Source organism: Phasianus colchicus, chromosome 1 (assembly GCF_987193195.1).
Source record: "Phasianus colchicus chromosome 1, bPhaCol1.hap1.1, whole genome shotgun sequence".
Lineage (NCBI taxonomy): Eukaryota > Metazoa > Chordata > Aves > Galliformes > Phasianidae > Phasianus > Phasianus colchicus.
In genome coordinates this window covers 69265664-69279281 of record NC_143436.1, presented here as the reverse complement: position 1 = coordinate 69279281, position 13618 = coordinate 69265664, and the positions used below count along the sequence as shown (strand labels likewise).

At 42.4% G+C, this 13618-nt stretch overlaps 1 protein-coding gene across 8 annotated transcripts in view; it reads right to left on the bottom strand.

Moving 5' to 3' along the window:
* The window catches only part of PPFIBP1 (PPFIB scaffold protein 1), a 104260-nt gene that overhangs the window by 28821 nt on the left and 61821 nt on the right, over nucleotides 1–13618 (bottom strand). For 5 of the 8 annotated variants that reach the window (XM_031597185.2, XM_031597187.2, XM_090146843.1 and 2 more), the window contains exons 5-8: nucleotides 6262–6348; nucleotides 5040–5153; nucleotides 4375–4506; nucleotides 880–972 (exon numbers count right to left, since the gene is read on the bottom strand). In XM_031597185.2, the coding sequence (XP_031453045.1) occupies nucleotides 880–972; nucleotides 4375–4506; nucleotides 5040–5153; nucleotides 6262–6348 (426 nt within the window). Of the gene's footprint in view, nucleotides 1–273; nucleotides 367–879; nucleotides 973–4374; nucleotides 4507–5039; nucleotides 5154–6261; nucleotides 6349–11647; nucleotides 11886–13618 lie in introns of those variants that run through there. The other 3 variants (XM_090146817.1, XM_090146840.1, XM_031597192.2) reach the window with 3 other exon arrangements.

The window sequence follows — 13618 nt, the reverse complement described above, 5'->3', positions numbered from 1 at the left end:
CTTGGAACAGGAATGAACTTAATCCAAGCTTAATTAAACTACGAATAACCCATGCAAAGTTCGTGACACTAAAATCCTCTCCCATCTGATATAAAAGCTTATAAATCATATCTACACTAAGAGCCTTGCAATCTAATGAGAAAGGGAGCACTGCATATCAACACACAGCATCAATGAAGAACAGAGCACAACAGCACAATGCAAGACAGACCATAAAATGGTGGAACATGAAGGATTCGAAACAGGCCAAATGTTACCCATAAACTACTACACCTTTAGCATCTGGCATTTTTGCTCCATCCGCTGCTTTTCATACTGCATCTGACCCACTTTGATTTTCATGCTAGAAAGTTTGGCCATTAAAGACTGGTAACAGAGATAGAGGAGTGAGAGAAAACTAAAGACAGAAAAGAGACAAAGCTAAATGGCAAAGAGAAGTCAGAAACTTACAGGAACAAAAAAAGTGCTACAATCAGTTAGGGGAATGTTTTCAAGAGTGGCTGATTTTCAGCACATTTAGGAAATAAGAAACACTCAGCTTTGGTCTCACCCATGGCACGTGTCTTACGCACCACAACTGGTATTACTTGACCTACGAGGGAATCAAGGGTCTAACCAATAATATATTTACAGTTATTGACCAGCTGTGTGGTGAGTTATCCTTTATGAAAAACAACGTCTGGATCTGAAAACCACAACATGAAATAATCCTTTTCTAGGTTTTTTGTTTGAGTTTCTAACTGAGCACCATGAAACTCCTAGGCCTGAGCACGCTCAGAATTTTGCAAGGTGCAGGCAAAGGACTGGGGAAAACCAGGAAGAAGTTCTAAAACTTGTGACTTGCACCCATCTCTGCATCTTCCCCTCAGCCTCACTTACTTTGGTTGTTTTAAGCTTTTTCTCGTACTGTAGTCTTTCATTGTCCATTTCTCCTACTCTTAATCGCAATTCATTTATCTCCTGGATCAAGTCCTGAGAGAAGGAAAAAACAAGACCAGAAACAAGAGGAAAAATCAGTAAACAGAGTGACAGTTGACTAGGCATGCTTTGGTGAGACCGTAAAAACACAACAGCAGTAAGAGAAACTCCAATCACACAAATTTATAGTTAAGCAACTCTCAACTTTCTGGATTTCCAGGGACCCTATTTCTCAGTTTCTGCATTACTGCACTGAATACAAGAGGACAAAGGAAGAAGAAATCAATTGCAGTTGCACTGTCTGTGCTTTTGACAAAGAAAGGCCTCCTGTCTGCCAAGCTGTTCAACTGCCTTTTGAAAATATGAAGAGATTACACTGTGAATCCAAGTTTCTGTCACTCAAATGAGACCTTCTGAGCGCTGAAGAAGAGTGCCATCACTGGTTTCTCTACGCTCTAAAGCACACTGGTTATGCATCAGTGCTGCCACTGTATCTGAGCTTTGCAAATTCAACCTGGTTTAGAAGAAACTTGGAGCCACCATTTGGAGCCATGTGAGCTCTTCAGAACAGTTCAAAGTCCTGAGCCTCCTCCTGGAGAGATCTACCGCGTTTGGACATTAACTGTGAGCATTCTCTTCCTGCAGAGGTTAACTGAACTCTAAGATTGTGTCCCACCAATGTACAAAGTCATTTTTCCCCCAAATTCCCCATCCTCCAGATCAGGAAACAGAGCAGGAAGCCTGTGCAACAGCCAGGACAGAGTGTTTTTCCATACAAGACAGAGAATAGGAGCTACAGTTTTTGGGGAAAATTACCCCCTCTGCTCTGAAGGGGAGCACATTACCAGAAATGTATGACTAATTCCAATACATCTGCAATTCCTTACTGATTCTTCAAGCTACAACTTCCATAAATCACATCACTCAACTATAAATACACACAGATGTCACTATTAACTGAGTTGTTCCTCAACAGTGCTAAGTGCTAAAGACCTCTAACAAATCTACGTTTCCAGGTCTGAGAGTTAATTTTGACACTTTGAAATTTGTTTCAGACTTTTCTCTTCTGCAGCCATCGCTTTTGCTATGCTATGATCCAATGTCAAAATATCCTACACATGGCAATAGATGCTGAAGTTGTTGCCTACAGATTTCTCACTTGAACAACATGATTTTTAAAATATTGGAGGGGGAGAGGGAAATCCATATTATCCATATTCAGTTATCTATATTCAAAAAACTGCAGTGAAGCAATGGAAAAATCCACAAAATTATTCTCCTTTTTTGAAAAAAATAACACATAACAAAATAACAGAATTGTCAAGATACACTCATACTATCAGAGAAACAGACTTATAGTGCAACCAAGAGCATAGATCCTGGATTGGAAACTAAAATCTTCTGTTTAATATGGGCCTTGCATAACTGAATCCTTTATCACTGGCAACTGGTCACAAAAATACTGTACAATTCACCCAAGGGCTAAACAGAACTAAAGAGGAGTCCTAATAGCATGCTTTGCCCTAAAAATACTTTTAATTACTCACCTCCATATACAACAAGAGATATCTCTCATGTCTTAGGTTATCTAAAGCATGGTAACTATAATCACATTCTTTCTCAGCTTTTTTTAGGCAGAAAATCACACTGAAGATTCACTAGGCTCCACAGAGACCTTCAACAGTACAAACAAGATGGCCAGGCTTTGCATAACTAAGCAGAAGAAAAAGAAAAATACTAAACAGCCCTGCCTCCCCTGCTACTGGATCACTAAAAAACATGTGCAGTAGTCCTCTTCTGATCCAGAGAGTGCAATCCCTCTGTGCAAACAAGCAACAGTTTTTCCTTGCATGGACCCACAACTGTATCTGCATTACTTTGCGCTCTCCACTGTGGGGCCAGAGAGAGAGGCACAAAAAAGCAATGGCAATGTAAGACTTTGAGGGTCAGAGGCTTCCTTACCAGCAATGGGAATGCAAACTACGTTCATAATTCTCCTTCACTGAGAAATTCATCTGCACAAAGGAGCCTGGTGGTGTTTTAAGTTATGAAGAATTCTCCACAAGTTAGCAAGTTTAACCTCTGGCTCCTGCTTCAAAGAGCATGTCTGGTTATGGACTCCTCCCTAAATAAACTCCCTAATGCATTTTCTTACAAAAACCAAGCCCAGCTCAGACTGTCCATGCTTGTTATGGAAAATAATCCTAGTGTCTGCTGAGAAAGTGGAAAGACTGGAATGGGTTAAAGAACAGATCAATTATAAATCTCTATAACTTATACAATTAGCTTTGAATAAGCTGTGTATTTGAGCATGTAGACAGGAAAAGTCCTAGAGTACAAAGGAAAAAAGGCTAACAGATCTAGCAAAGCATCTTTGTAGAGAAAGAATGGTGAACATAAGAAACCTACTAAGCTAGAAGGGGAAGTTGAAATGAGAAACATAATTAAAAACTGGATGACATGAAGGATTTAATATGAATGATAATTGATAACTTCACTGGCTAACATGTAGGAACCTGAAAGGGAATTAAAAAACACATTAAAGCAAAAGGGTCAAGCTTTGTCCTTTGTGGTGACATTACAGCTTCTTCTCTTCTAGAGATGAATGACATCTGGAACACCTACGATATGAACATCAGACGTCTCAGCTCATCTATAAACACAGAATTTGAAATTTTCTTCCCTGGCAGGCTCCAAGGTATTTCTGGCAAGGGTATATTACCCTTGCAGTGAAGCACAACTTAATTCTTGGAGTTTCCTGTAAAAACTAAGCTTGCCAACCTGCAGTCTCTGTTTCTAGCTTCAAAGACAAACAAGGGTCAGCTGCGCAATCCAAGAGGTACAGAGGGCAAATGGCTCAGGAGAGTGCTTCCAAGGATGGCAGCTCCAAGCTGCAGCTCTGCCTGGCACTGCACACCTCTGGGCCAAAGGCAGGCTGAGGAGAATATCTGCAGCCCCCTTCTGTGGAGCTGAAGTGAGGCTTCAAAATGCCCTCACAGAGTCATCTCATTCTTTGTTACTGAAAACAAAATTTATGCCTTTTAGCATGTGCAAAGACATGGCACGTGTGCTGGTATGTTTTCTGCCCTTGCAATGGACGGAGTTTGCCTCAAACAGACATGCTTTACTCAGAAGAAGACAGCTGCAAGGGAAAAGCGCAATGCACTCACACAGTTATATTTAAAGTCATCCTAAATCCTACCTGCCTGAAAACCTGAGGGCAAGAATCAAAAACTCTTTAGGGAAATCTTTCTTTGTAAAAAACTTGGTTTACCAAGCCAAAGGCGACATTGATTTTATTTTGAGATACAGATGTTTTAACCTTAAAGATGAATACCTCCTTTGTCTGGCAAAAAAACAAATGAACACAAAGCAAAACAAAAACGTTCTCATGAATGTTCTGATAATGTGAAGCACACACAGCTTTCATAACTTATTTCACTGGTTTTCACTCACCTCTGTATCTCTGAATCTGTCCTCATAGTCCAATCTATCCTTCTCTACAGACGTAAGCTTTAGCTTCAGATTGGAAATCTCTGCCATAAGATCCAGCTTCTGAGTTTCAAGGGATGTTCTGCTCAAAAGCTCCTGATTCAAGATAAAGAGAAACAAAACAGAATTATTCATCCAAGGGGAAAGAAATCAGTCATTTATTTCAGCAGCTAAAGGCCTCTTTCAGGGGCAAACCGTCATACACTCTGCACTCCCTGAAGCGCTGGACACAGCAATTAACCATTTGACAGACTCTGGGCAGCTAGGATGCAGCTGAGATCACTGGATCACTATCACAGGTTGGCTGCCAGGCTGAGAAAAAAGCTTGTCTGTCATCACAGTTGCCCTGGGCAGCGGGGAGCTTTGAGGGGAATCCACCCATCCTGCCAGAGGCTTTCATCCGAGTCTCTTTGAAGTTCAGTGGGGAAAGGCTCAAAGCAGAGCAGGACTGGATTCCTACAGTGTAAAATAGCACTGACATTACTAAGTACAAAGACTTGAAAGCAAATATGGTAGAAAATTGTCACTTAGTTAAGTGTCATCAAGGAATACACCTTGAACTGAGGCACACCGCTCTTTCAAAAGCAAAATGTTGTTCCCTAGGAGCAACAGACGTGTTTGTGAAATACCTGCTGCAGCATCTCCTCTGTGGCATTCAGCTTCTCCCTGTGCTCCTCTAGACAGAACTCCAGATCCCGAATCTTTTCTCCCTGGGCCTCCACCTGGTCCGTAAGTACGCTTACCTGCACAACAGAGACAAAGGGCTGCACTTAAATAACTTGCACTAGTACAGTATGCATCACCTGAAAAACTTTATGGGATTAACAGCTTTGCCTGGGATACAGACAAAATGGGACCACAGAAGGAGATGGGACCGAGGAGCTCTGCAATGGATACAACGCATGGCAAAGCTGTTGGAGCTTTCCACTCATGCTTATGGAAATTTCTGCCAATCTCCTGGTTGACACACTGCAATTCTTCATCTCCCCTTCTGACTCATCCTGACAGTTTTCACAAGGGCGGCTGTTACATTTTATGGCCAACAATTTTATCTTTGCCTGTGACAATGTATTGACTAAAGCTCCTGCCTTAACAACCAAATTGCTAAACTTCACCAAATGCCAGCTATTCTGCTTTCCAAGTGATTGCACACAGTACAGCACAGTGTACAGTTTCTCCCTTCCACACTGCTTCTGAATAAACCTTACATTTTTAAACCTCAAAATTTTATTTTGAAGAAACCTGGAGTATCATCGGGAAGGATGGCAAGCTGGCTGGAGCACACCCTGATGCTTCCACAGGCATCCCTCATGTTGGATGCACATCGGGGACTGAAGCATGCCTATACAAACAGAGAGGTGCCAGGTAACTCCAACACTGATGGCAGGAGTAACTCAGCTGGCCAGGGCACCTGGGGCTGAGCTTCGAGGCAATCCATTGTTCAGGCCCAGTGCAGCCTGACAGGACAGCAGAGGTTCTGAAGAGCTGCTCTCTTCCTCCTGCCCATCAGCCAGTTCCCACAGCTTTTGTCACCTTGCGTGAGAAGAGTGTGTCACCTGATGTGAACAGCACGTAAAGAGCCACAAAAAAATTGTGATCTTAAGGATATATATGCAAGCCACCGGTGGCTTTACAGAGCTGCTCAGCAGACCCACAGAAAGAAAGGCATTTAGACTTTTACTACAACCTAATAACACATCTTAATCTGGCTTAACTCTCAGGTATCAGCGAGCTCTCTAATCACTGCCCAAGACAACATAATTGCAAATGTATCCTCAGAAGTGTAATCACATAATACCAAAAAGTCTTATAAATGCAAGGGAAAAAAATATCATTTAGGTTATGACTCACTTGCAGAACAAGAGATTCCTTATCATTTTCCAGACGAGCCAGCCTTTCTTGATACACATCTCCATTCCCAGATATGTGTCCATTAGTCTGAAAAAGACAGTAAATATCATATTGTCAGTTATCTCACGATAAGCAGCATCTTCTGTACAGCTTTCAAATCATTCCATGCCAAACATTGTGACACTTAGCACTGCAAGGAGGACATATAACATGCAATATTACAATCCATACATAACTCACTGACAGCATAAGTTTAAGCCAAAAGGTTTACACTGATTACCACTCCCCCAGGATCAGACAAACAAAGTTTTTGTCTTGTATGCTTCATCAGCTTCAAATGACAATCATAAATAATTTGCAATGGCAAACACTAACAGTAACACCAACACAGACAAGCATGATAAGCAACTGTATTATAATAATGACTTGACTTTCATCTGTGGACTCTCAATGTTGATAACATTAAGATTTTCCAATTGAAAAACCTAATATTATCTACACATTTGAGGAATACTATTAGTATGCACCATTCAAGATTGGATATAGATTCACAAGTCTCCATAATGATACAAACCAAATATACTGTCAACAGATACACGACCACAGTTCAAGATAAGAGTTGTTCAGGGGCTTAGAGATGAGAAGGGAAGAACCTTCTGATGACCCAGTTCGGCAGAATTCACTTACTGCACATTCAGCATTTGTTAACAAAATTTGTGCTCAGTGGTGTACCAGCCAAAAAATCAACTTAGAATCCACAAAATGCGCATTATGCTTCTTGCAAGTCAAATGATTTTATTTTGTTTTAAACATACAGTAAGAAACATCCTTTTATATCAGGCACCTTTTACTGGGTATGGGTGATCTGCATTCTAAATGCAACTCCTTATAGAGCTGCCTGAAGCTAAGGAGAAACAAAAATACATACTAATGCTATCAAAGTCTACAGGAATCAGCAACTTACTTTCTTTCTCAAGCTGGGAGAAGGATTTTCCTCTCTCCATATTCAAAGCTGTCTCAAAGCCCTTTGAGATGTATGCCACAATAACGTCTCAGCTCAGGAAAGAAGTTCTTGTTCCCATCGTTGCATGAATGTGTGGTGTGGTTGATATGCCTGAGGGACGGGATGCTATCCAGAGAGACCCAGACAGGCTCAAGCCATGGGCATAAGCGAACCTCTTCAGTTTCAAGAAAGCCAAGTGCAAGGTCTTGCATAGCAACCTCAACTATAAGATGGGGGATATAAGGATGGAGCACAGCCCTGCTGAAAAGCACTTGGGAGTATTGGTGGATGGTAAGCTGGGTATGAGCCAGCAATATGCCCCTTGCAGCCCAGAATGCCAACCACATCCTCAGCTGCATCAAAAGAAGTATAGCCAGCAGGGTGAGGAAGGTGATCCTTCCCCTCTCCTCTGTGCTGGTGAGGCCTCACCTGGAGAACTGCATTCACATGTGGAGTCTTCAGTACAGAAGAGACATAGACCTGTTGGAGTGCATCCAGAGTGCCACAGAAATGGTCCAAAGGATCTAACAATTCTGAGGTGTTAGACATCTCATTATAACATATATAACATATAACACCTATGAGGTCAGGCTAAGAGAGCTGTTCAGCCTGGAGAATAGAAGACTCAAGGGAGACCTGAAGATGGCCTTTCAGTATCTAAAGGCAGGATATAAGAAGGAAGGGGACAGACTCTGTTGTGATATGATAAGAGGGAATGACTTCAAATTAAAAGAGGGAAGATTTAGATTGGATATAACTAATTAGTTTTTTTACAGTAAGAGTGATAAGGCACTGGAACAAATTGCCCAGGGAGATGGTGGATGACCTGTCCCTGGAGACATTCAAGGTCAGGCTGGATGGGGCTCTGAACAACCTCATCTTGCTGTAGATATCCCTGTTCATTGCAGAGGAGTTGGACTAGATGACTTTTAAGGGTCCCTTCCAATTCAAGAAATTCTATGGATTGTTTAGAGAAGACCTGCGGTGCCCCAACAACCCTGACAGGAGAGGCCATTCCTACACACAAGCTGTGCGCAAAGCTCAGGCTTCTGTTTGTCTCCCTTTCAAGCAGGTTGTGCCCCCTCGTGTTGTAGAGCGTGTCTCAGGAGACTGGCTGGCTAAAACACTATTTCTGTATTATATGCTTGAATTTGGGCTGGGAGGAGGAACTCCTTTGTGTGAAACTGGAAGAACAAAACACTCAGCATCATCAGCTGAAGAATGGATGCAAAGCAAATAGGAAGAGGTATCAAGTGCGTGAGCTCACCTTAGCACATTTTTAGGTAATCAGGCTGTGTCAGACAGCTTTTACATTAGTAGCAAATGGATCTTCCAGGCACGGATGTGTAACTGTCACAAGATGACCACAGTATCTCCCCGGAAATCATCAGAGCTACTGCAGACTAATAAAGGATGCTCCCTGAAAATTTGTACCAAAACCTCATACCATAATGATATCCCGTACCTGAATTATTTAGCAGCAAATACCAGGCCTTCTGACCATCCAGAAGCTAAACCAAGGCACAAGTAATCTACACCTCTGAGTATGCTCAGAGTATGAGTGCTTTTCTCCTGACCTCTGCCATAATTTACCTCACATCATAGGTTTCCCATTCGAGATCTCAGTTTTTTAACACTTTTAATTAAGGTGAAGCAAGTCAAAGAGCTTCCAACATAAACTTGTTAGCAGCTCAGGTAGATGTTTATGCTTTAAATTTTATGACTTGACTTCCACGCATACTACAAAAAACAGGTTTTTCTGTACTTTTTTTATTCTGTGTAGCTCTCTGGTAAAGCCTTTCAGTATCAATTTCTTAGTCTAACTCTGTAACACAGAACACATTTATCAACAAAGCATGTGTCTGTGATGTAGAAAAGGGATATTCAGTCCCCACTGCAAGTAGGTAGCTGAGGTCTAAAGGTGCCCCAGTTCTGCTGAGGCTCACACCAATATCCTCCCCAAAGCACAATGCTCAATTCCCTGCCTCCCAAACAATTCAACAGTGCCCTGACCACTGAACCTCTTTCTACTTCTAGTGTGACCAGATACAAGTTATCTCAAAACACAGACTGTGTGAAGAGGTAAATACTGGCTTCACACTACAATGAAAATGTCTTTACAATGCTGTGAAAACCGATGAGGCGTTAAAGCAGAATGTTAGTCACTGGGACAACATCTTGCCAAGACACCTTTGTTGTTAAACTCCATTTGCATTCCTCAAAAAACTCTTTTTTTGTTCAGCATGTTTTTCCTGATTTTAGAGTAGAATTATTTGGAGACAGAGTTCAGGACATGGTTGCAGTGTGCCAACAGAAATGGAGATGAAATGATAAGAGCCCTGGAAAGAACTGGAGTAAAGGTTATTCTGCCACAAAACCAAACAAAAATATGTCTTGACATAGTAAAATAGTAATAGTGCACTCTGCATAAAAGACGACCTCCTGTAGTATACTGAAAACAAAACATTGTGTACAACCCAACATCAGGTTGTCCTTCGCCTGAAATGTAACTTCTCCATAATAACTGGGCTTGACTGTAATATCAGAGCACGTCTTAGCTATGAAAAGGCAGTCACTGTCTTCAGTCACATCGGAGGAAAAGATGACAGCAAATGACAACACAGAGAGGCCACCACATCAGTGTTTTAGAGCAGCAACCCCAGCCCCTTCTGTAGCAGTGCAGAGATCAGGGAGCATCAGGCAGTGGACAACAGCTGCCCAATGCTATATCACATCTCTGCCCTGCTCTGTCCTCTCCCCAGGAAGAACAAAGTTGATGCTTGGTATGATTTTCCTTCCAGACAGAGAGGAAGAAAGAGAGGAGATGACAGAGCCCAGCAACCACTGCATCATGCACCTACTCAAAAAATAAAAATAAAGAGAGTTTTTGATTCAACAGCAATTGTAAAGAATATCTGGGGCAGCTGGCAGTTCTGGACCAAATGTATACTGTCAAAGTCAATACCAGATTAACACAGTTTACAAGCAGTGGAAGACAAGCTTTTCCATTTTCCGAAGAAGGGTTTTTTTTAAATCAGCAATTTAGAATTTATCTTCAATTAAGTGGTTAGACTTTGCGTGTGTTTTCAATTTAGGGATTAACTGCATAGCACTGTATGAGAAGAGAATGCAGATTTACCAATACAATCCTAAAAACAAAAGAGCAATTATCACGATACCACTGAGGCTTCTCAGAAGTTTAAGGTTAGGCATTTACTTAAAATGCCTTAGAAGATCAGATCCAGTGCACTTAAAACTCTGCAAGATCAATCCATTGCTAATCTCCTGTGTATATGTAAGCTTTGTCTGCAGATGTGTTCAGTGTTAAAACCCACACTGCTCTACAGATAATTATTCCTGTAATAAGGAGATGAATCACAAACTTTTACAATTTGCCTGTCCTCAGTCTTTAATCCATTTTTCCTAAAATATAAGCTAACATTCCAAGCCACAGAAAAAAGTTTCTAACAGCTGCCTCTTTAAGCATTCTAAAACAAACAAACAAAAAACATTTAAGAAAATCTTACTTGCTGAATTCTCCTTTCAAAAATAGAAGCCCGTTTTAGCTTATGGAGCTGATTCCTTTATTATCCTTCATTTTCTTTTCTGCTTTTGAGACAGTATAAGCAGAACGAGTCACACTGTTCTTGCTGAAGATGCAAGCTGATTTTTCTAAGAGGCACTGCCACTCCACAGAATTATTCCCTCGTACAGCAGATTGCACAGTTCCGACCACCACAGCCCAGCCAACAGTCGGGCAAGCAGGCCTTCCATGACATCTCTTTCCTGACCATCTGGAGTTAAATTAGAGCTCATCGACATGCTTAAGTTGTTCAGACTGTTATAATACACATTACCTACACTTAGCTAAGCACAGCTATCATTGCTTGGTCTGTTTTCTCGGTGTTGAACCAGTTTGTGCAGAAGCCCATCGCTGCCCTCTAGAACCTGCACCTCCCCCTGATGTTCAGCCTGCTCCACATGCTGACAGCAGGCATGCTGAGGATTTCCCAAAGTTCACAGATAGATCCTCCGTACAGGAAGAGCAGTGAAAAAAAAAAGAAAAAAAAAAGCACACACTTAAAATCTCTGCATTGTATTTTAAAGCCTTTCAAATAAAAATGAATTCCGAAAGAAAAACAGATTGAGACAGAGGTTCACTGTGAGGATTACCTGAAACATTTTCTAAATACAAATAGCACAGCTGTTGAATTGCACTTGAACTGAAGATGCAATCTCAGTCTCAGAATATTGTTTCTCCAGCAGCAGCTCAGCTGGTTTCTTGCACAGGAGAGACAAAACGCGAACTCCCTAACAGCACTGCCCAGCTATGGCTCGTCACTGGGAGAAATGCAGGAGCCTGAGCAAGCAGAGATACCCTACCTTATTTAGCCAGACGCAGTGCCCGTGGATGTCCCAGCTGTACTCCATGCTGCTCGCAGCTATCCTCATGCACGGAGGGACGTGAGCGGCCGTGGCAGGCAGCTGAGGTACGGAGCAGCAGGAGCAGCGCCCAGCAGTGCTGTCAGGGCTCCACCAAACCCTGACAGGGGGTTAATCAAGGGCAGGGCTCCCCGTCTCACCAGAGCTGCAGGAGAAGGTGGCACCAGGCGGGAGATGTGGGAAGCGGAGCTCGGGCTGCAGCGCAGCACTCCTCAGGCGGAGCAAACAGCTCCTTCAGGAATTAACACATCAAAGCCCGGGAAACTCAATCCCTCTTCTGCCAAGAGGAGCTGGAGCCTCCTAGGTCTGCCAGTAGAGCAGGGACCCTAGCATGCACACCGCTCCCTTCTCCCTGCTGCGGGACAATCAGGAGAAGGCTTTCTCTTCTCGCTAGGCTCTTAATTGTGAGAGCGGGAAGAGCACATGTAATTCATGTGTAGGTGCCAAGAAAAAGAGGAAGGAAGCAGCTGACTAAATGGTCCCAGATGTTACCAGTAGCTTGTCTCAAGTTTATGTTGTGCTCTAAACCACGTAAAATGCGACAATAATAACCAGCATTCACCCTCACGTTTCAGTCCCAACGCACCCAGTACCTTCAGCAGTACAATAAATCCCAACTATTTTTGACTACTAGAGCCTAGCTCTGCAAGTCCCATGATTATCTAAAAAAGCACAGCTTTTAAAATGAAAAATGAACATTTACTAATGTTGGCAGACTAAAAAGTCTCAAAAACAGGAATGCTGAACAATCCAGAATAAAAAAAAATAGAGCAGAAGCGTAGCAGCTGTGCTTTTCAAGCTAAACAGATGCATTCTGGTTTCAGAATGGTGATTTTCGAGTGCTATACCACTGGGGCTACCTTGCATTCCAGTGCAAGACTGTACAGGTTGTGTTCACCGCTGATAAACTCTGCCAGGCATGACAATGCCATGCCAAGACATGCTGATAATGAACCCACATCATCTTCCAATATGCACACCAGTCTGGATGATCATTCTCAGCAAGAAGCATTTCAAGAGTTTTCAGAGGTAGATCTCTCACGAACAAAAAGTATTGCCAGGAGGCAGTTTATAATGACAGACTGGTGGAGTATCACAAGGCTCCTTTCATTCTTTTGCTCAAGGAGAGATCTCAGGCAGGTGCTTGGTGGTAAAACCTACGTGCCACACGTTTCAATAGCTAAACTCAACATAAGAACAAGCTGAGCCAAATGAATGCACTGCACGCCCACACTAAGACAATCAAACAACAAACTTTGGTTTGAAGACAAGATGTTTCCAAGAATAAAAAACATGGGATGACTTCTGGCTAACCAAACCACTTCCACCACTTGGGAATCACCCTGTCTTCCAGACGGGTTAGTCTATCTCTGCAAGACTACAAGCTGCGTTTATCCAAGCAGGAAAATTTCCCTCTGAAATGCAACACTCTTTGTGATTAACTCTCACTACATTCAGGAAGAATGGACTTTTGAAAGAATGTCAAAAGCTGAGGATGGTCTGTGAGATGTCACTCTGGATTGCACAAGTCTCTATGGAAACCACAGCTCACACTGTCATCCACAAGCAAGTTGACAGCATTCTTTGAGAAATCTTTGAAGGCCATTAAGTTCCTCACTTTTTAAAATACTTTCATCATATTCAACACACAGTGCCACAGAGAGTTAAAGTTAAAATCACAGTTGTGCTTGTTGCTATGGACCACAGGGAGTTTTACAGAAAAAGTCACGGAATATCTGGAGTTGGAAGGGTCCCACAGGGATCACTGAGTTCAAGCCTTGGCTTAACACAGGACCATCCAAAATTCAAACCGTATGTCTGAGAGCAGCGTCCAAACATTTCTTGAACTCTGGCAGTCTGGGGCCGTGCCCACCGCCCTGTGGTGCAGACCTGTCCCTAACCCCCAGCTGC